The sequence below is a fragment of the Syzygium oleosum genome, unplaced genomic scaffold, assembly GCF_021117445.2.
Source record: "Syzygium oleosum isolate NSW1041296 unplaced genomic scaffold, Sole_v2.1 Sole_v2.37, whole genome shotgun sequence".
In the NCBI taxonomy this organism is placed as follows: domain Eukaryota; kingdom Viridiplantae; phylum Streptophyta; class Magnoliopsida; order Myrtales; family Myrtaceae; genus Syzygium; species Syzygium oleosum.
The window spans coordinates 862739-884976 of NW_026607521.1; the positions used below are offsets into that span (position 1 = coordinate 862739).

The following is a 22238-nucleotide window of genomic DNA, read 5'->3' on the forward strand; positions in this document are numbered from 1 at the left end:
GCCGCCGCCGCCTCGGGGGGTTCGCCCCGAGAGTCGTCCGTTCCCTCTTTCGCATATCTAAGACCCGGAGGCGACCGCCGCCGCTAAGTGCTGCCCCCCAAGCAACTATTGTGAGGTGGTCGCACGCCTCTAACACAATGACTGCCGCCGAGGTGCGAGGCGGCGGCCGCGGTAGTGAAATGGCCTTCAGGCTCTCTGTTCTTGTTTGTTTTGCTCGGCAATTATTTTTATAAAAAATATTTATTATAACTATGTGACGCTTGCTTGACGCTACATAAGAAATTTAAGTAGATTATATTATCACATGTGCATCTTGATATCCAGCCCAATTTTAAGGCGCCCACCTCATCATTCATATGAAGCATTTTAAGAGAAGGACTAGTTGTGAACCATTTTGATAAGGATGATTTTGGTATAAAGAGAACAGTAGAGGAACAATCTTGATTTTTGAGTAAGAATGAAAGGACCATTTGTGCCAGTTTACCTATAAAAACTCAGAGAGAGACTGCAAACTGCACGGTGACATCTAGGCCTGCAACCACCGCGAAGGGGTGGCGGCGGCGAGCGCTCTCGAGTCTTAGCCATGTATCTGTGGGTGGTCGCGTAAGAGAGAGGGTGCATTTGGTTCAGCAATTTGAAATGACTCGAGGACGAAGGGTGACATTTTCTAAAAGGTAGCCCCACCATATTAAACAAAAAGGGGAAGTGAACGGATGATGTTGAGCAAGAGTACAAGGACTACTTAACCTAAGACTTTAGCACAGATAGCAGCAAATCGATGAACAGTTTTAAAGTTTCTAAAGCAGCAGATTTTGACACAATACTCAAAAGATCGAACGTTAAGAAGGAAACACAACTCGAATTTCTTTAGTAACCATAGCAGCCACCCAGAAGAATCATATGTAGTTAATGAAGAAAGAACTTCATAGTACAAGGCTCTAACGACCTTCATATTTAAGCCGAAACTATGACAGGATTTCTTTTAAGGATCCATACTTGAAAATGTAAGCAATTGTCCTCCTCAAACGTAATCTATAGCACAAACAGAGAACAGGTAAATTAACCTTCTCGTTTGTTGTAGCTTCTCACATCAAGGACTGGATATATACCCATAAGCTGTTTCAGCACGAAAAGATCTCTCATCTCTTTTAGAAGTGCATAAAGAATTGAGGAAGCCTGCACGTCGTCACAGCTCGTCCTGCAATCCACAACAGGGGCAAAAGCATCATTCATGAATGCTGAACGCATTTTGTTCGTAGCAGAGAAACTGTGAAAGACTCAAGTGTGCAACTCAGTCATCACCATTCTTTTTTTTCTCCGTTTTTTTTCCCCCTGTTTCTTTTGCATGGTAAAGTGGCTTATGAGCATCCAGGATTTTGAACCCCAGACGCCGGAGCACGGAATAAAATCCCAATTTCAACAGCACAAAGTGGATAGCCCAAACTGAGCTATCTGCTCAATATAAATAGAACGGCTAAAACTTATAGGATTTAGTGCTCCTCACGAATGGACCACAGGCAACCCAAGCTGTTGCTTGGTCCTGTTGAACTCAGTATTTGGTATTCACATTATACGACAGTACTACCGTGATTAGGCTAATTAGCGATTGACTCCTACAATGCAAATTATGATTTTGAGAACAGCAAAGGAGAGTAGTTGGAAGGAGAGCGAAGCTTACATGGTAATCATCCAGATAATCATGTGGGTCATGCTGCAAAAGGAAAATAATCAGATCAGATCCCAAACGAAAATAGCCGCAACTTCCAAGTAAATGGTTCAAATCTCAAAGCATCTCTGCTCCTTCCAATATTAAACAAATAGTAGGAACATTATACAGGCACAGCTTTCATGCAGTACATGGAGATATGCGTTAGTCTTCTATTTTTTCCTTCTAATTGATTGTCCTTGGTCGTCAGGGTTCCACTTTTGGATCGGACAAACGGATATCTTTCCTTATCCCCAGAACTTTAGAATATATTCAGGTTTTATTTTCTCATCAGATGCTTGCCCCCAGAAATTAGGGCATCCCATGTTGAGCAACATTCAGTGCCCATAACCTTTTCCGAGAGGAGAAAAAAACCTTTCCTAAGGCAAACATAGAAATAACTTGTTCCATATTACAAGGTTGAGACAACATTCGATGAATGGTATCCTCCATGAAAAAAAAGAAATCTACCTAATTTATTCAAGGATGGGAATTTAAGCTTTCTTTTCTATCGATCAGACAGACCTGACTTACACAGGATCTGAATGAACATCAAAATATGCCTCCTCTTCTATTTGCCCAAAGAGCTTCACATCTTTGGATTTCAGAAGCCTATATAATCTAAAGCACTTAATTTACAGAGATGAGATTTTTGAGACTGCAAGAGAAGGGTCTCGGTGGCTCTAATGCCATGAAGAAATTGAGAAATCATTCACAACATATCTAAAAATTTAAACTGTTACATGAAGTAGTTTAACATTTACTGTTCCTAACATCATTAATCTGTTCATAAATAGACTTTCAGTTTCTGAAGCATTCAAAATTAATTGAGGCTCAATTGCACATTAGATCAGGAAAACAGAGATTAACACCGACTAGTTAACAGATGCACAATTCGAATATGTTGCTAAAGGGGTAACTCACCCTTGTCCACATGAACCCATCCTTCAATATTTTTTTTTTGGTAAAAAATCCTCCAATAGTTGCAGACCATAAAAGTAAACTTCATTGCTTAAAGTACAAGAAACCACGGGAAGATGTATAGATTGGCATTTCTCAAGCTTAATGATCTTTTACCAAAATATTAAAGCGAATGAGACAATTAACATGACTAATACCCGTCTAGAGTGCCTCCCACGTCTATCCCTTCCTTTCTTCTTCTTTTCACCTTCCTGCAAGTAATGATCGATATTAGAAACATGCGGCCTAAACTTTAGTAAAGTTTTCCTCTCAGATGATAAAGCCTAGTACAGATGCCACCTCTTCTTCCCGAGCTCTCCTCACTTTCTCAGCTTCCTCAAAGGCATCCTTCTCAGCCTGGAATAGAGAAATAAGTCAATTTATAGAGCTACACAACGCCAGAGTCAAGAAAGATCAACAGCTCACCTCTCTGTTCCTTTCAAAATGATCTTCTACAACTTGCTTTGCATACTGTGGGTCATCGCAGACCAATATATTATCATAAACAGAACCAGCCTTCACCTGCAAGGAAATGGATTGGTCAATCTCTGATGATGTCCAATAAAGGTTGATTTAATAGGTGACTTCACATTCAATTATTCCAAATCCAAGATCTTGGAACTTGATCTTGGACATAACATAGATTCAGAAAGCACAGATACATTGTCTGTTAAATGAAAGAAGATACATGCAGCAACCTGGACAGCAGCTCTACAGCAAATTCACCAACACATATATACAGCCAAATTTTCTCCTACCCTCAACAGCAAACTCGATTTGCAGAATTATTGCAAAGGTTAATTGTTGGACTCAATTATATGCTATGAGATGATAAAGAGCACAACAAAACCAGTCAAGGTAAGTAGCCATGTTTACCTGCCAAACTTCTATTCCCACATACTTGATTGGCCTCATTACATAAAGGTCGGGATCATCTTCAAACTCTGCAGCAGTAAACAACAGAGAATCACGATACATAGAACCAAAAATATATGTTATGGCTTAATTGTGTCCTCTATTATAGAAGATAAAGCTACATGGACTAGAAATATCCATGATTTTGACCGTTCGTATAATAATAGCTGAGATGTTGACCCAAAACACGAGATACTCAAAACCGAGGTTTTAAATTGCGGTCTTGGTCGTGCTGCGATAGTAGTGGATGCAGGCATAGCGGCCGCCAAATATCGGATCAGTAAACAACAGAGGATCACGATATATAGAACCAAAAATAAATGTCATGGCTCAATTGTGTCCTCTATTATAGAAGATAAGGCTACATGGACTAGAAATATCCATGTATTTGGCCGTTCATATAATAATAGCTTAGAAGTTGACCCAAACAGAAGATACTCAAAACTAAGGTTTTAAATTTCGCTCGCAGTCGTGCTGCGATAGTTGTAGATGCAGGCATAGCGGCCGCCAAATATCGAATTGCGGTCATAGAGAGCGTGAATTTTCATAATGTCAGCACAATTATCATAGAAGCAAAAATTAACTTTTGTAGCTTTAATATAACTATATTTGTGATTTATAGGAGCATTAGAGTGTTCTTCAAAGCATATAAGAGTGCAAAAAAGTTGAATTATATGGATTTGAAACTTTATATGTCAAATATTAATTAGGCTAGACAAATCTTTGAGCATGTTCAACTTTTTTACATAGTAATTGAACTGATTTGCTTTAATTTGAGACAATCAATGCTTTTTTTTCTCGAATTTCAACTTCAAATGAGATGGGTTGATGACTTGACCCTTTGGGTTTTTGATTATTCGTAAAATAAGTTCAAATCGAAGGAAAGAACTTCTTCTACATTTTAAGTTGACTGAGAGAAGTAGAGTGGAAAAGGAAGTGTTAAAATTAGATGGACACAAGGCTTGAAAGTTTCCTCTCTCTCTCTCTCTCTCTCTCTCTCTCTTCTTGTCTTCCTCCTCTCTTTTCTTCTTCATAATTTTCTCTTTCCTTTTTCGTTCGAATTAGTAGGGTGCGCTACAGCTGCAATAGTGCCCGCGACAAACGCTATTGCCGCGATAGGGGTGGGATTTAGAACTATGCTCAGCACATAGTTCTCAAATTAGGATCCATAAATGAGACATACATATTATAGAAAGGTAGAAAGAATATCCACAATATGACTAGCAGGATCCAATGTTTATGTGGCTGTTTATGATTATCTAATACTTGCTGACATTCTCCTGTCTCTTCTAGATTTAGATTTTCAGAGACAAATGGACCAAGCCGGCAATAATTTATAGCCAAAAAAGGAAGATACCTGGGTTATCTATCCAAGGAGTCTTCCATTTACCCTTGTAGTTAGGATTTTTGACTTTCTGCAGTTGAGAAATAAGTATTATAAGTTTGAAAAAAGCAGAAAGGGACTAAATCTCCAATTATAAACTTAAGCACCTTTCTTTTCCATGGTCCTTTATATGCAGGATTTGGGATTTTAGGTGGCCTCCATATGCCATCATCTTCCTCATCCCAGTCAACGGGCTACAGTAACATAAAGTGGCTCCAGAAATCAGCATTTCAAAAAGAAGGAATAACTCTACATATTACATCTAGAAGAAATGTACAGTCATTCCAACATAAATGCATTTTATGCCAGTGGAGAAGTACTGGAAAAGGAATAGAAAAACAAAGAATAAACATTAGGATGTCATATTCAATCTAGAATCTGTACAAGCAAGCTGCATTAGTTTATGATGTGAAGTAGACATGACAAAACGATTTTGCTGAGCAACTACCTTTTTAACTTTTGGATCTGGAATCTCCTTAGGAATTGAATCGTATCCCTGCAATATTCAAACATATGAGGAAAATGTCCAATCTAATGATCTCAACAGGTACTCCAACTGATTTAGAGCAGAATTTCTACCTCTGGTTTGACACCATTAGGGTCATCGATGTATTCCCTTTCATCCCAGTCTGCCGGCTGTATGGATGGATGAGTTATGAATGTTATCATGGGTAGCAATGCAGGAACATAATAAATAATTAAAGACCAAGTCAACCATATAAAGCATGACATATATCATGACATCATCAACATTGCTTGTTGATTGGCATGCGCGATAATAAGAAGAACTGGTCCTAAAATTATAAATCAGTTACCAGCACAAATTGATGTTCAGCGTCAAACAAAAGGGTGTTTTAAACAAATCTCTAGCCGCGTCTACAGCAGCGATAATACCTTTTTCGCTTTCACATCCTTAATTTTCGGCGGGGGAAGGATATCCCAATCTGTATACAAACTTCCTGTTTCTCTCTCGCGATTATCAACCAATAGACTGTATGAAGCATCTGGCCTAAGTATAAATGTGTAGAAATGAGTCAACTTGTCAGTCTCACATTGCAGGTCCTTTTTGATTGGATAAGTCTGCCCTTGGTAGGAAAGTATTAGATGAATCTTCTTCGTCTGTGTGCCACATATATCTGGCCCAAACATAAAACTGCAAGGAGAATGTCGATCTTAATACATGCAGCTTAGGAATAGTTAACTACTAATGAATTACAAATTCAGATTAGGTATATTTAGAGCAGATAAATGACAGGGTGAAACAAACTTTTAGAATAAAAAAACAAAAGAAATTTCTGTACTTCAAATGATTAGTGATAACCCACTCGATAGATAGTGGGTCTAAGAGAACTACATCAAGAGTGTAACTAGGAACAACATTTATTCCAGAAAAGCATACAAGAGCAGTAAAGCCTATGGGAGAAAATAACTGGGCAATTATAAACCATTTCAATTGCACAGCTTCTGTCTAGCATTTAGTTTCAGTTTTCATCTCACCCTAGAATTACAAGGAAAAGCTACAAGATTATATAAACATAAAAGACTTCTGTTGTTTGAGTTTCTTCACTTTAGAAGAAATTTTACCTCAAGGAAGTTAATAATAGAGAGTTTTATGTTTCTTCTGGAAGAGTAGCAACTATTCGTTACTGCTATAATGCCACACAAGAGCTCAGCTTTAGGGCAAGTGAAGGACTGTTTTCCAAAAGATCACCACAAAGGCACCGAACGTTCATTCCTTTAAGAGGAGTATGAGTCCTAATTGTAGCTTTTCAACCAAACATGGATCCTTTTGGTTCAATTAATTCTAGTTCAAGCAGGGTGAGAGAAATCAAGTCTGATCAAATCTGTTTAATTTGAAGATTGAAAATGAATTTTATTAGTCAACAAACAAGTACTTTATTAAACAGATTGCAGCGACTCATCCAAGAAATAGACTCTTTGACCATTGAGACAAATGCTTATAGTCAAAGTCAGAAAGTGGGACACTTAAAGGCAATCAAATGAATTTGTGCTCCTTCAACACCCTTCCTCAAGGACATTGATAAATAGACGTAACAGAAAGTGGAACTACGAGGATAATTAACTACGAACCTATATGGAGTATCGCCACCAAATTTCTTCTGATTGACATAACCAGATAGAAGCTTGATGTAACCACCCCCGCATTCAATGTCCTGTTCAAGCCTAATTGAATATTGGACGACTAGAGTCCGATCTTTGTTGCTGAATTCGGGTATCTTTGCCGATATTGCATAATGCTTTGCATCATTATAAGTCTGGATACCTACCAGCAGAACCAGATCGTCAAAAGGACGATATCATGAGAAAGATTTAACTGAGAGTTACAGCAAAAGGAGTTCAATGAAGCGTAGCAATGGGAAAAATGGTAATTCCGGAAGGAAGAGCTGTTTCAAGTATAATTTAATTCAAGCCCTTGACAAGACAGTCTGCATGATCTACACTACATTAATGGGTTCCAGTGAAAAGTATGGATCAACAAATTTAGTAAAAGGAGATGTAGAAAGATCTGTTGAGGTTGTGGGCGTGGATGGGACTATCTAGATGCAGATTCAAAAGGATGCATACTAGTTAATGGCATGCATTGCACGAATACAGACTAGCAGTTAACATGAACTGCACGCATGGATTGCACACAGTAACTTGCAATCATCCCTCATGGGCATGTAAGCATGTGCTCTCTATGACTTTTACATTCCATCGAACATAACAATCATGTTTTTAGTAATTTTTTTCACAGCCGCAGGGTGTGGGTAGGGGGTTGGGAACTCTAACAAAAACATAAGCTTGTACCCTTTACTGACAGGAAGAAAGATGGAAAGAACATCTCACAGACATCGAAACAAGTTAGTAAGCAAAACACATCTAGTTATCCAGATCCTACTGAATTATATGCATCTATTTCCTTTTTGTCTGGTGAACTAAAGCTAAATAATTCTGTAGAAGATAGATTAATACTTTACCTTTATCATCAGGATCTCCGGACCATTTCCCAGCTGTATACTTAAACGTACCTGCCTTCCCTTCAGCCCGCTTCCAGTCAGACAACACCCAGCGATCTTTCCACCCATCTTTCAAAAAGGATCAAATGAAAATGTCAACAACAACCTTAAAATAAAGAAGAGCACATGAAGACACTTGGACACAAACTGGCACCACCCCCAAAGCTTCTGCTTGATCGTAAATACTAAGGAAGAGACTTGAATCCCAAAATTGCAACAGATGCGACCAGAGAGTCACCATCACGACTAGACCAACATGATATTTCAGCACTAAAACACCAAAACAGTAAGTGCCCTCGCAACCACATACACTTTCTATTCGCTTTTAAACTTGACACAAAAAGCTAAAGGACCTCAAGTTTTTTTCTATACGAGATGAGAGCATGAATTCTGTGAGGATTAATCCATGATCTCTCCCGGTGTCTCCTCGCGATGATCGACATCTTATCTCGAACAACCATTTACTCTTCGGTGAGAATCAACACTTTCCGAATGAAATATTTTCTTTCCTGTCCAACGGAATTCTACCAAGAAGGCCATTAGTCGGGATTCTAACTTTTGCGCGAATACCAAAGGAACTCGAATTCACTCCACCAAGTTAAGGTCGATCCTCCGACACATCTCCCGACAATAGACAACAATCGATCCCTCATACGACACTGTTTCCTCGCTACTCCAAGCACACTCGCCCAACATTAGTTAACCAAACCGACCGACCAAAACCATGGGCTGAAATCAAGCAGAGAACAAAACGAAAGCCGTGCGTCGGACACGATCGCTGCGCGATGGCTTGGATTCGGTGCGAGCGATTCGACAGAGCTTACCTTCGAAACGCTCTTCGAAGAAGATCTCCGCGAGAGCGAAGCCGGAGAGGGAGAGCAGCAGCAGAAGAAGAAGTTGCGACTCCATGAGCGCCTCGAACGAGCTTCTCTTCTCCGAGCAAAGCGCGCTCGCTCCTTTTTATACTCTCATCATCTTCTTCTTCTTCTTCGTTCACTGTGCAGGAATCTCAGCTCGTTCAGACAGTTGAGAGTGGCCTTTGGGTTGCGCCTTCGACGGGTCGCGACGACTTTGACTTTGACGACGACCTTGACTGGAGAGCCCCCGGAAAGGTCATTGCCCCGAGTTTTGTGCCGAATTACGCTTGTGCCACCTTGGAGAATCACAGCGAGCTGGATTGGGCTCGATATTGGGCCGGGCCGATGCTTCTCGAAGTAGCGGCGGCCCATCTTCTCTGCTCGAGTCCGGCCCACCCGACCGGATTTCGGGCGGTTGCATTCGGGAGAATTCGGATCTTGGAGGAGCATGGATTTCTAGTCTCGATTCCACGGCGTGCCATGCCGTATAATTTAATAATACATGGTCGACGTTTATCTTTTTCCCCGATTTTTTCGAGAAGCATTATTAGCAAAATTACGACATGCCTTGTGTTGTGCCTTATGATATTATCACGTGTCGTAACACGACATCATTAAATTTAAAATAGACTAAAAAATGTCCGAAGAACACCAATAAGATCTTGCTAATAAATCCTTTTGGAACACTTGTTAAACCTGTTTAATAAGGGATGACTCGATTTCAAAAGTATTCATTGTGCATGTTACAAGAATGCCTAGCGAATTGAAAATTTTAATATTTACCTTTTAGTTGGTTAACAAGTGTTGCAATAGCACTTTTTTTTGAATTTTTTTTTCATAAATCCGAATTGCGATGCAAATGCTGCATTAAATAAATCATTGCAAAGTTCCCTAAAATGCCATAGTAGGCCGCCAAGTAACCTTAACCATGGATTCACTTACTAGCTCCTGATTTCTCTCTAACCCCGAGAATATGAGCGAGCAATCGGGTCAACTCAACCCGAGAACCAAACTAAACGGGCCTTTCCATATCTATTCCAAGCGAGATTACATGGGAAACACGATAGGTTTTTGTTTGATTCTAAGAAATCCAAATATGCTGGAAATGAGTTTTGCACATAGAGCCTAGGAAGGCCACCTACGCTTTGGGCTTGTTTATTTAAAACGTTAATTATATTCTATTTATTTTGTGGAAAATAAATGATTTAAAAAATATTTTTCTAGTAATAGTCGATAAATTTTCATATAAACATTTTCCGAAATGACTATGAAACCGTTCGATGTGATTCCAACCGGTTCGATTCCGGTTGGACCGACAGGATTCCGGCTGGATCCCCCCCTGCTCGAGTGCGCGAACAAAACCCTGAAAACTGGCCCGTAGCTAAAGAGAAGGACGGTCTCGGCGTCGCCATACTCGTCCCCGTCCCGAGGAAGTCCTCCGATTTTCTCTCTCTCCTAGGGTTTGTCTTCCCCCCTCTCCGTCCTCCGCCCTCCGCCCTCCGCCGCCGAGCTCGAAGCCGCCATGCCTCGGTACGTCGGACTTGCCTGATTCCTCGGCATCCTCTTCTTGTTTCCGATGTCGCAATTTGGCTGACTTCTGCTGACACGAATCACCCGTCGTTCGCTCGCAGGTACTACTGTGACTACTGCGACACTTACTTGACGCACGACTCGGTAAGCCTTCCTTCTTCCCTCGGCTCTTGCTCTCTTCGCCTTCTCCGTCTTCGTCGATCGGTGTTGGTGAATGGTTTAGGCTCTGTAGAGTCGATGATCGATGGATCGGGTTTTGGTTTCTCTTTTTTCGCAAGTCGGCATTTTAGTTTTCTATGCTGTTGGCCGTGTGCTGCGTTTTCGATGTTGCAATCTTCAAGTCGTCCATGAGTTTTGGAATTGACGAGTACCTTGGGGGTCGGGAAGAAAGAACGGGCTTCCAAATGATATGCGAAAAACGCTGCTTGCTTCTTGAAGTTGCTCAGGGACTGGTTATTAGCTCTGAGCAGTTGCTACCTTGAGATTGAGTTCATTTTGCCTTTTGCCCTTTTCTTCATGAGATTGAGCTCATTTTGCTTATGAAATTTCATTTCATGTATCTTTTTGAAACTCGATGAACTATGATTATCATTCCCATGCACTGACATTTTGACCTTTAGAACTTCCAACCCCTAAGCTTTTTAATCACTATTAATTGTTTTGGATACCTCAGCCATCAGTCAGAAAGCAGCACAATGCAGGATACAAGCATAAGGTACTTTTTCTCATCTGCATCTGTTTTGCTATCCCTTCTTTGTTTGTTTGTTTGATTAGTTATAGTGGGCTCCCAAGTTTATTGAACTTGTATCTGTAACTGGTTTTAGGCGAATGTGCGTATTTACTATCAGCAATTTGAGGAGCAGCAAACTCAAAGTTTAATTGACCAAAGGATTAAGGAACACTTGGGGCAAGCAGCAGCTTTTCAACAAGTCGGCGCTGCTTACAATCAGCATCTTATGGCTCAGAGGCCTCGATTACCTATACTACCAACGCCTATAATGCCCATGGGAGCGAATATGCAGATGCCTATGAATTCTCCTTTAGCCCCTGGAATCAGGCCACCTGTTTTGCCTAGGCCACCCCCTGGTGCTCCAGGTAACATGTTGACCATTGCACTGGCTCTTACGTGAATTTTCGTACATATACTGAAAATGTGGCTACGCGGAGTTTTCCTTTATCGATTGACTGGTGGACACAATTTTTTCATTTCATTGTCTGGGCTTTGTTAAGGTATAGAATTATTTTTGGTGGGAAATTTTGGCAAGAGATTGTTATAGAATTTTAGCTAAAGCATATGTTAGTGCTCTCAACCTATTGCGACCAATTAGGGTTTATCTTGATACATTTAGAGCGGAGATGAGCATATGTCAAAAGTGATACTACATCCCTGAGTTGCTTTTCTAGAGAAAAAATCAAAGGAACCTTTACTTTCCAAATAGATTCCCAAGGAAAAAGCGTGTTTTGTTGCACTTCCAGTTTCATAGAGACAAGATTAATGTAGTTGGATTTGATAGAAAAATCTCTAAAAGCACAAAAATTCCACCGTTCATTACTTTCCTTTCACACGTCAAGCGTTATCTGATACAACAGCTCAGAAAAACAAGAGAAAGCTTTGAGCGCCTAATCTTTAGCCCTAATAAAAAAGGTCTGTCGTCCACACCACTTCTCCATTGTCAGCCTCCACCACCTGAACTCTCGTGGTCCTTGCTAATGCAAAGAAACAGGAAATTATCGTTTAAGGCAGTGTCTCTGCACCATCCATCATCCTGCAACAAAGTTTAGATACCATTTCCCACTATAATATTAATTTTTGCTTCTGAGATTGTCCCATTCCTACCTTATTTTCTTCCAAAGCCCTATCCCGTGTGCTTTAGATTAGACATAGCTAACACCGTGCATCTTCAAACCAAATTTTGCAATTAGGACCCTCCTTTTCAAACTGTCTTTCTCCACGTCAAATATCCACTGCCATTTAGAAGCAAAGCTTTGTTGAAAGAACGGGTACGTCCTTGGTGTGTGTACATTTCATTTTCTCAATTTTGTGGATAGTAGAATAATGTCTATCTTTTAGAGGTGCTTCATTGGAACATGCATTGGCTGATGATGTATGAAATGGTCAGTATCCATTTTCAATCTCATGAAGTGTCTTTCACGAAATTATTAGGGTGCGCATGAATACCATTCTGTGCCCGGGAACTATTTCTGAACAGAAATGATTTTTTTTTATTCTGTGCCCGGAAACAATTTCTGAGTATTTGAAGGCGTTTGATAAACTGACCAGAATTTCTATTCCTAGAGTAGAAAAGAAAAGAAATGCGTTTGGTAACTACACAAAATTTCTGTTCCCAAATAATATTTTAATAATATTTTGAATTGTTTAATTTTTTTTTTCTTTCTACCCATTTTCTTCTTTGGCCATGGCCGGTCGCCGGCGGCCGGCCCAGCCCAGGGAAGAACAACACAAAAATAAGAAAAGAAAAAAAAGAAAAAGAAGAAAAAAAACTGATTCTCAAAATTGTGCCGAGAAACAAGAAGCAACTTTTTTTTACTTCTTGTTTCTCTTCCAAAACTGTTTCTCGGCACAAATTTTTGCAAAAATGTGCCCGGGAACAAAAAGTTTACCAAAAGCATTTCTGTTCCCAAACTATTTCTGGGAACAAAAGAACAGAAATTTTCACTGTTTGGCACGTTGCCAAACGGGCCCTTAGTATCACTTCTTAGAATGCCGTATCTTCTCTAGAAATATTCCAGATGAAACATATACAGTTTTGGAGACTGAAACTCGTCTTTTGTTCCTCTTTTGTTTACGGAGATTAAGTCAAACTGTTGATTCTTCAGTATTTTTATCTGCACATATGAAAAATAAATTCAGTAAAAGGTCCTTTAAAGTGAGATGGATAGGACATTGACAGTGTTGATGCCTGCTAGGAGCTGGGTAAATGTACTTCTGTGGAGGCTTTTACGTTGAAAAGGTAAAGTTGGGCCTACAAGACATGGTAGGATAAGAAATGGAGTAACGTAGAAGGGTATATAATGTCGACCTTTTGTGTTGCTTAGTTGTTTTTGTTTTACTTAAACATTCAAATGAATACACATAATTCTTAAGAGGCAAGAAGGACAACTGATTAACAGACAAGTCAATTCACTCTGAGTTGTTTCTAATGGTGACAATTGTCAAATCAAATCATAATCATTACGTGGCAAAAGACATAATATTGTACTTCATTAGTCCTCTTTATCTTTTTTTTAAACCAACGTGACTCATCTTAGTGGATTAAAATACATTGTGTTCTGGGTACTCACTAGTCCTTATTCTAAGCACAAGCTCCTCTTATGTGTGTTTGAGTTATAGTTTGCTTTTCTCTTTTTACTTTTCCATGCAACACCATTTTATTATATTGCTTTGACTCGTTGCATTGGATGTGGGAGATCTTTTGACAAGCGAGTAGTTGCTCCATATATGTTCTCATCAATAGTTTGATATCATTTCTTTAAGCTTGTATTATCTATATCTACTCATTGAGAGAGCCTGAGAGCCTGCACCCTTCTAGCAATATGTCTGTTTTTCGCCCACGTATAAAATGGCTATCAAAGGAGAAACATGGATCTTATTTTTTTTTTTTTTTCTTCTTTTGCCAGGCTATAATCCTCCTTCAACGATGCCATCAATGGTGCCACCCCCTGGTGCTCCCTCTATCCTTCAAATGAATGGCATGCCAAGGCCTCCTACATTCAATGCCCCTCCGACATTTCCTGGGAGTGGACCAACTCCAACCTCTTCTGGTGGCGCCCCCTCAATGGTACCACTTCCTGCCTATCAAACAAATCCTGCAGGACCAAATAGTGGAGGCTATGACAGTTTTAATGCCAACTCTAAAGCTCCTGATGCTAGTCATTAGTTTTGCTTGGTAGGTACGTTTGCTTCTTAAATTGAATTTCTTATGTTGGCCATAAAACTGTAAATAACTTACCATTTCTGGATGTATTACCTGTTATAATTTTCAGTAAAGTCATATATAGGTGGTTCTTCCTGGATGAAATGAAGTTTTTTCGATGTGGGACAAATGCGGGCTTTGGCTAGTTAAAAGTAGATGATTTTAATAAGATATAACATGAGGGCTCATGTGCTAAAAGTTAAGTCTAGACCTTTAAGTAATAAGTAGGTAGTTGAGTTTTAATCTACAAGAGATAATTTACAATGTGTATCGAATATTTCGATTGCTTTGTCAAACGTGGCCTTTGAGATTCTTGTGTCATTTATATCTTTCATCAAACTTATGATCTTATCTCATGGCCGACTTAGAAATTTGCCACATGCTTTAAAATAATTAGTTTTTGATCCTTTTTTGCATTTCCTTGTGTATGGGTGCCTTTTGTGATTTTATTTTTCATTTGACATGGTATTTACCAGTATATGTTCTTGAAACAGGCAGCTAGTTAAAAGCAGAATTTGTGTTCAGGGAGCAACCAATGGATGCCTTTTGGACTGTTGGGGGTTGCTTCTAAGATGTCAAAGTAATAAGTTCTGTACAATGCTATCACTTTGTAGACAATGAGTATCATCTAAACCATCTTCTTCTGATTCAGAACTCGTTTCTGGATCACAGTTCGGCTGTTGAGACTGTTTATATAGTCTGGGAAGCCCTCAACTTAGGAAAACACCCTTTCTTCGACTCATGATCATGCCCGTCTTCACACCCCAATTGCCATGTCTGAGTTTCTCTATGTATATGTGAAGCATTTTGATGGAGCAGATTATGCTTGTGTTGTTGAGATCATATTTTCTTGGTCAACCCTAGTTGATCATATATGGGAAAATAACAGATATAGTCCCTAAACAAGTTTGATCGTGGAAGTTGTCAAGGAGATGAGGGACTTAAAGAGCAGCATCAGTGTAATTCTCTCGAGTTACTTGATTGTTTTTAAAATGGTCGTATATATACATAATCTTTTCGCTCGTGGTTGGAACTTTTTCGTTTCTTCATATCAGAGACGAGGTGAAGATAGATATTGACGAGTATGTTGGTAGGAGTGGTAAAAGAGACAAGGGACTGCAAGATGAGAATCAAAGCAACCAGTGATGGTTGGAACATTTTCGTTTTCTTCAGATTAGAGACGGAAGTGATTGCTCTAGATTCTGATCTTGTTGTTCCTTGTTTCCTTTACCACTTCCCCCACCATACTTTTCTATATCTATCTTAATTTTGTCTCTATTCCGAAGAAATGAAAAAGTTCCCACCATCAAAAGTGAAAAGATTATGCACGTACCACTATCTTCAAAAACAATCAAGTACCTCTAGTGGAATTGGAGGAGGGTTGCTCTGTATCCGATGTTGCTCTGATTCTGGCACATTGTGGTTAGACGGTCAATTACAACTTAGAAACTATTTGGGAATCTGTGTTATTTGGTGGGAGTCCCACTGGTTTTTGTAATATGATTGGCTTTGTCCGTGAGACTAAGTTTTAGGTTTTCTTCCCTCGTATCTTTTCTTGGAAGACCAAAAGAGACTATCCATTATTCTTGTCTTAGGTTTTGGAGGTCATTTGGTTATTCCAGTAACCTTTGTGCAGTTACTGACAACTGTCAGATTTTCTCATGTTATCTTTATACCCTCAGTATGTTCCAAGCGGGAGTTTGATCGTGAGTGTTCGATTTTTTATCATCGGGCAAACAGGTTCGCCATCATCTTTGTTTGTCTTCTGAGGCTTTATAAAATATAAACGTGCTGAGCGTCTGGATAAGTATGACAACTGACAAAAACGAAGACCTGGACAAAATCACAAAAAGAAAAATATAATCTTCTACGATTTTTTTTATTTTGATTTTTTATGGGCTTTTTCTAGATTTTGATTGATCGGACGGGTCTTCCTTATTCTAATTTTATTTGTGTTAAAGTAGTGGATTCATTTCAGATCGGAGTCCATACATACCGAAGTGTAATGACTACAGCAACCACATACCCGGACGTCTATCTTCTGCATTGCTCCTTCCTTTCTGCCTCTGTAGATGCTGTGCTCATCTTCATTCTTACTCGCTCGCCGCCACTCACGCACCCTCCTTTGGTGTTAGCGGCTCTCACTCTCCCTCTCTCTCTATCGTTCAAACGGTTGTCTTTCACAAACCAATCAGGTCCAACGCCTGATCAAAACATTATTCAAACCCCTTTGAGGAGTGAATAACCAAGAGCTACAATTCCAAAGTCAAAACGTCAGCCTGTTTGGAGATTCTTTAGCAAAGCGTTTTGACATGAAGAAGTTGCGTCTAGAATGCAATCCCGCATTCACCTGTAACTTAATCAACCGGCACTAGTCCACTCGAGCGCAACATTTCCATCTGAACAAATGATTAAGGCAGATCTCTCCTGAGTTTTCTGCAAGCTGGCCTGCAATTCAAACTTGCTTAGACTTCGGAGAGCCCGAAATGGCATTAACATCAAGAAAGAAGCTTCAAATGAAGTAATCCAAGAGATTGCATTTATTGTCAAGTGTAGGAAGGTAAATTCTGATGCGTTTCTCTATCAAATCGGAGACAGTGATTATTAGTTCAGCTGTTATAAATTGAACCATTGATAATTTTGGTCTCCCGAAAAGTATCAAAGTACTTTAGTATCAAAGCACTTCACATGTCGGATACACAGCGTGACAGAGGCACTTGGAAAAGCATGCCAACCAAAGGAGAGTTCATCGTATTTCAAACACACAAAGATTGATACCAAGCGGATATTCAAATTGATAAACCTCTCGTGCAATCGATACATAAAAAGCTTTAACCTGGTCCCCATGTTTCTATGACATTGGAGTTGCAATTTACCTATCCAGGAAATGAAAAGTCGTTAAAATTGCCATGATGAATATATTCCAATTGATGGAGCATCGTCTAGTAGTAAAAGGAAAACCCCATTGATTCCATAACAACAACAATAAGCTTAGATTCTTACTTTATCCAAATAAGATGATGGCAAGAAAGGTTCACAGGTACAATATCATATGATTCAGCAAAAGCCATATTTTCCTCATAACATAATAATTAATAACCAAATCCAGGTCAACCAAGACAACCTGTAGACACTGGCAAGAAAATAAATCTTAAATCACTGGAAGTGCATGTCTCTCGCTAAAAACTCTACTGGCTATGAAACAAAGCCATCTTCTCACAGGTCTTGCACGCTCAAACCTGCACGAACGAACGAACGAAAGAAAAGAAATCAGCTGCGATGCACTTTTGTTTAACAAACATGGAAACTAGGACCGTGTTCAAAAATGAGTTTTTCTAACATCTGATGTGAACAAATTTTTATGTTGCTGCGGCAGCTAACCTGGAGGCAGAGATTGCTTCAACTTGTCGGCCTTCTCGGAATCGAAGACGCAAAGAGTGTAGAGGTACTTGGAGCAGCGGACCTTGAACTTCACCACATCCTTGCTCCTCTTGATCTTCACGGAGCGTGCATCCTTCCTCCTAGCAGTGAGGAGGAAATCCTTGATCTCGTGGATTTGCTTCGGCTGTGCACCACAACAAGGAGTTCCAATCAACACGAAAGCCCTCTCAGTATATTAGTGACAGATTACAGTCAGTAAGAATCGAATGCATGTAAGACCCAACAAGGCAACAAGCATATGTCAGATGCAGAGTACCCACACAACACCTTTCTAAAGCTCCACCAATTATCATCTAAGATCCAGCTTATAGAGTAGATTTAACACTATGGGCTAAAAGTCAATGCCTCAGGCCATTGACGTTCAACTCAGAATGAACCCACTAAGCAGCATGATTCTGGGGGAACCAAACAACTGAACCTGGATTCATGTTTCACATCTACGGCCGTTTGAAATAGAGCTCTTTGCAAATAAACACTTTAGCGAATCGACTCTCGCATCCGCAGCGTTCAGTCGACCCATATCTAGCGCCACTCAATTCTTGCACATTGTAAAGACCGGTTTTTTCTAGGTTGTAGAAGCTCGAGCTCCTTCCTGGATACAATCTCGCGAGTTCCAACAAGGAACCGCGCCTCATGGGAGGAAGAGCGGAGCATCAAGGAATAAAGTTCTTGATTACCACCACAATCACGATCACCATCCATATACACGAAGACAGTCCGAGACAATCCCCGCTACCGAAAAATTCCACATCTATATCCTAATTTAACATGTCAAGAATATCGCATAGCCCACTCTCAACAGCAGTTCCCTTCAATCAAGAAAAAAGCTCCATCCACCATGCAAAATCTGAGTAACTACGAACAACTCCCGTGGCTTAAAAGGCATAATTTCGACTACCCTCCATCCCTAACATTCGAAGCTCCAATCTCAAACCATCTACTTCTCAAGCTTCACAACTCTGCTCAAACGGATTCCAAGATCTGAAGCTGCTAGCCTAACATTTCGAAGCAAGAACTGAACAAATCAGTCAACGCCTCTTCCCAACACATCCGCAGAGCAAACGCTTAAACAAATCCTCGTTCGGAGAACAAGCATCATCGAATGACGGAGGAACAAAAGGAGAGAGAATCGAAGAAGTACCATGTCTGAGAATGAGCAGCTCCCGGAGAGAAGTCGGCGGCACACTGGAAGCCTTGGCCTTGTGAGATTTCGCTTTTATAGTCAACAAGAACAAAAACCCTAGAAGAAATCCCAGAATTAGGTTTTGAAGTTGTTGGGCTCGAGACGACGGTCGCGAGCTTCCTGGGCCAGGCCCATCAACTCGACCTTTTAGGCCCAAATACTTTTGATGCTCGAAAACCGGTTCAACAGATGTCGCTAAACCGGTTCAACTGGTTCATTTCTCACTTTCCCGCTGATTTTAGATCTCTTTACAATAATGGTTTCCCACTAGTTATCTCAAAGCCTTCGTGTACACCGCACGATCGATAGGATCTGACCAATTGATAAAAACAAAAGGGCTTTGTAGTATTGAAGATTCTAAGCCGGTATCCCATGACATTTCTAACCAAAACTAATTTACGTCTCGCAAACAAAACCCAAACTATTGTCCTTGGAAACCAAACCGACACCCTTGAACTAAATCTATACTCCGTTAAATTGCATAACTATCAACGCATGGGAATAATACCATTACAATCCGAAACCAATACCCTATGACACATTTTAACCTGAAACAATTTTCATCTCACAAACAAACCAAAATCGGTACCTTTTCCCAAATCTAACATCCGTTAGCATTTTTGTCCAGTAGCATGTTAAAATACATACATGTCAACACACGTGGCAAATGATTGTAAGATAAATTTAACGAGATGAATGGCAGATTCGATGTGAAAAATTCACTTGTGTTGATAGGTATGCATTTTAACGAAGCATATATTTTGGGTCAAGGGTATTGGCTTTGAATTTCTTGTGAGACGAAAATTAATTTGATAATATAAATGTGTCGTAAGGAACCTGTTTGGAATTTTTAATGGTATTAACTAAAAGTATTAGTATCACGAAAAACTCCAAAATTGTATACTTGTGATAAATTTACCCCAAACTAAGTTTTTGTCTACAAAAAACCCCAAACTGGTATACTTGTAACAAATTTATCCTCCATTAGTTTTTTTAGATTTTACTATCAAATTGTTGAATTGGATCACGTGGCAATTGGCGGGTGTACTAGTTTGAGATTTTACTCTCCATTTGGTTTTTCTTGGTATTAATATAATTTAACAGAAACTAACGAAGGTTGAGTGTTCGAATCCCTGGTGCCGCAGGGTGACTTAACCGGTGCACGTGTGTGGTGGTTAGCACGTGTCACCCCCAGGGTTTACCTCCCGGCTGTCGGCCGTGTGGGGGTTCCCTAGGTCATAAAAAAAAAAAAAAAACAGAAACTAACGAAGGGTAAATTTGTCATAAATATACTAGTTTGGGGTTTTATCCTCTGTTTCCAGTTTGTGATTTTTCGTGATATTAATCCAATTCAACGGAAACTAACGGATGGTAAATTTGACACAAGTGTACCGATTTTGGGTTTTTGTTGGTCAAAAAATTAGTTCATGATAAATTTATTACATGTATACTATTTTGAAAATTTCCATGATATTAATCCTAACTAAAATAAAAGAAAAGGCTTTTTTTTTTAAAAAGTGAACATGATACATCCACGTGAAAGTGCACATTTATACAGTGTTTTGTATGATGAGCAAGTGGGGCTGTCAATAAAAAACCATCAAGGAGTGAGCGACAAACATGTAAAATAAAAAAACATAAGGGCTGAAATCTATTCATAGAGAAAAGGATGTGGGTAAAATAAATAAAAAAACAAAATAAAGAAAAAGGTGGGACTTTTTCCTACTATGTGATATGTTGGGGCTATATAAATATATTGATGTAATCATGCTGTTCATTCAAATCATCGATAGACAAAAAGGCAAAAATGGGATCTGTTTGGTAGGCCTGTGCTTGCCACTGAGGTCTCATCCTGGGCCTTGTCCTTTTCTTTATGTCGATTTTATTATAATATAACGTTCGGAAAACTTTCAAATAAGGGTTTGAATTGATGCCGTGTTTTTTTTAAAGTAATGATTTAGAGTAGATCTTTTCCTTCAATAATTATAAACAAAATCATTTCCAATTAAATATTCATAATTTGGATCGAAATATTTTTAAATTCAATCATTTGGTTGTCGGGTCCATGAGACGTCGTCATCTAAAGTGGTTCTCTAACTAAGCATGATGGATCAATTTATTAAAATTTTACGAAAAAATCGTACTTTTTAAAAAAAAAATAGATGTAGTTGTACTTCGCTTCCTCAACTCAAACATTCTTCCTTTTTGTTACCTTAATTGTGAAAAGTTTCCGGAGAGAAATCGGCACACTCAAAGAGCCTTGTTATTCTCTTTTATATCCATTCATCAACAAGAACAAAATCCTAGAAATCCAAAATCGGGCTTTAATTTATTGGGCTCAAGCTTCTTGACCCAGGCCCATTAATTAAACTTCCTGGGCCCAAATGCTGTCGAATGATTCTTTCATGGATTGATCATGTGAGAAGAAGACATTGAGGGGGAGAACCTAACGGCCGGAGACCGGGCGGCTCCCCGTATTCTCGGTGCCGGCGACCTGCATTTGCCGAGGACTCGAGAGGTAGACTTAGACACGTGAAATATTGCCTGACCACTAAAAGAAGCATAAACACAGAGACCGGGAATCAGTTAGCTTTCTTGATGATCTAAAACTTTTTACAACGGTGATATTATGCAAGCTATCTCGAGGTTTCTGTAAAAGGCGATACAAGTCGCACATAATCGACAGGGGCCTAACAAGTTTGATTCCGGTACTGTTACTATGTTTCCAAAAGGCAATCGATAAAATTTTTAAGTGAACACGATGGATCTACGTGGAAGCGCGAATTTATTCGGTTTTTTTTTGCGCATGATGAGCAAAGTGCGCTAATCCATTAATCCCCCATCAAGGAGTGAGCGACAAACACGTGATAGAAAACCAGAAGGGGTCTGAAAAGCTATTGACGGTACACAAAATGAGAGGCCAAAAGAAGCAAAAAAAAAACGAGTGTGGGGTTTTATGAATATTGATAGTATTGTGCTGGTTAAATCATCAAGAGACAAAAAGTCATAAATGGGATCTGGTCGGTAGGCCTGTGCTTGCCACTGAGGTCTCTTTTCTTCGTGTCAAATTTTATTGGCACAACTCAGTTTGCACGACGTTTCGAAAAAATTTCACACGTTTGGTGGCAAGGGGGGGAATTAAAAAAAGGTGTTCCAAAAGTTGGTGAATCATACTCTACTTAAAACCTAGAGTAGTACAGATTTGGAGATCATTCCTTTAAATTAGATGAAAAGTGAATTAGGGCCTGTTTGATAAAATCGAAACTTAAGTGCTGAAGTTGCTGATAATCTTCTTAAATGTCGAGAAT

The 22238-nt window shown here is 39.5% G+C and overlaps 4 protein-coding genes across 7 annotated transcripts in view; 1 reads left to right on the top strand and 3 right to left on the bottom strand.

Moving 5' to 3' along the window:
• Positions 1-11929, bottom strand: part of LOC115688599 (probable transcription factor PosF21) — a 59391-nt gene extending 47462 nt beyond the window's left edge. Inside the window, exon 1 of the mRNA XM_056305313.1 lies at positions 11925-11929. The gene's annotated coding sequence lies outside the window, so the exon portion shown is untranslated. The remainder of the gene's footprint in view (positions 1-11924) is intronic.
• Positions 927-9000, bottom strand: LOC115688618 (calreticulin-3-like). Its single transcript, XM_030614504.2, has 14 exons — positions 8809-9000; positions 7946-8053; positions 7056-7248; positions 5859-6117; positions 5544-5600; positions 5413-5460; positions 5072-5158; positions 4938-4995; positions 3542-3609; positions 3092-3187; positions 2966-3022; positions 2824-2877; positions 1679-1711; positions 927-1198 (listed from the first exon to the last, which is right to left on the bottom strand). The coding sequence occupies exons 1-14, from the start codon at positions 8891-8893 to the stop codon at positions 1187-1189; spliced, it is 1215 nt and encodes a 404-aa protein (XP_030470364.1). The 5' UTR covers positions 8894-9000; the 3' UTR covers positions 927-1186.
• Positions 10211-15164, top strand: LOC115688620 (U1 small nuclear ribonucleoprotein C-like). Of its 4 annotated transcripts, none has more exons than XM_030614508.2 (6): positions 10211-10371; positions 10473-10515; positions 11045-11086; positions 11196-11466; positions 14011-14283; positions 14801-15164. In XM_030614508.2, the coding sequence occupies exons 1-5, from the start codon at positions 10364-10366 to the stop codon at positions 14268-14270; spliced, it is 624 nt and encodes a 207-aa protein (XP_030470368.1). In that variant the 5' UTR covers positions 10211-10363; the 3' UTR covers positions 14271-14283; positions 14801-15164. The 4 variants fall into 4 exon arrangements, with proteins under 4 accessions (XP_030470368.1, XP_056161292.1, XP_056161293.1 ...); XM_056305317.1 differs by having other exon boundaries at positions 14832-15164; XM_056305318.1 differs by having other exon boundaries at positions 14011-14279; positions 14832-15164.
• Positions 15165-17249: 2085 nt separating this feature from the next.
• The window catches only part of LOC115688623 (60S ribosomal protein L38), a 78154-nt gene continuing 73165 nt past the window's right edge, over positions 17250-22238 (bottom strand). The window contains exons 2-4 of the mRNA XM_056305427.1: positions 18889-18945; positions 17688-17871; positions 17250-17545 (exon numbers count right to left, since the gene is read on the bottom strand). Of these exons, the coding sequence (XP_056161402.1) occupies positions 17523-17545; positions 17688-17871; positions 18889-18891 (210 nt within the window). The 5' untranslated portion in view covers positions 18892-18945 and the 3' untranslated portion in view covers positions 17250-17522. The remainder of the gene's footprint in view (positions 17546-17687; positions 17872-18888; positions 18946-22238) is intronic.

What these genes read in the sequence shown, in the direction of transcription:
- LOC115688618 (XM_030614504.2), bottom strand. Translation starts at nt 8,893, where the DNA reads ATGGAGTCGCAACTTCTTCTTCTGCTGCTGCTCTCCCTCTCCGGCTTC. An exon ending in AGGATGTGAAAGCGAAAAAG is followed by an intron (nt 5,601 to 5,858) that starts GTATTATCGCTG and finishes CCATCCATACAG; the next exon opens with CCGGCAGACTGGGATGAAAG. An exon ending in CTAATGGTGTCAAACCAGAG is followed by an intron (nt 5,461 to 5,543) that starts GTAGAAATTCTG and finishes TGAATATTGCAG; the next exon opens with GGATACGATTCAATTCCTAA.
- LOC115688620 (XM_030614508.2), top strand. An exon ending in ATGCAGGATACAAGCATAAG is followed by an intron (nt 11,087 to 11,195) that starts GTACTTTTTCTC and finishes AACTGGTTTTAG; the next exon opens with GCGAATGTGCGTATTTACTA. An exon ending in GCCACCCCCTGGTGCTCCAG is followed by an intron (nt 11,467 to 14,010) that starts GTAACATGTTGA and finishes TTCTTTTGCCAG; the next exon opens with GCTATAATCCTCCTTCAACG.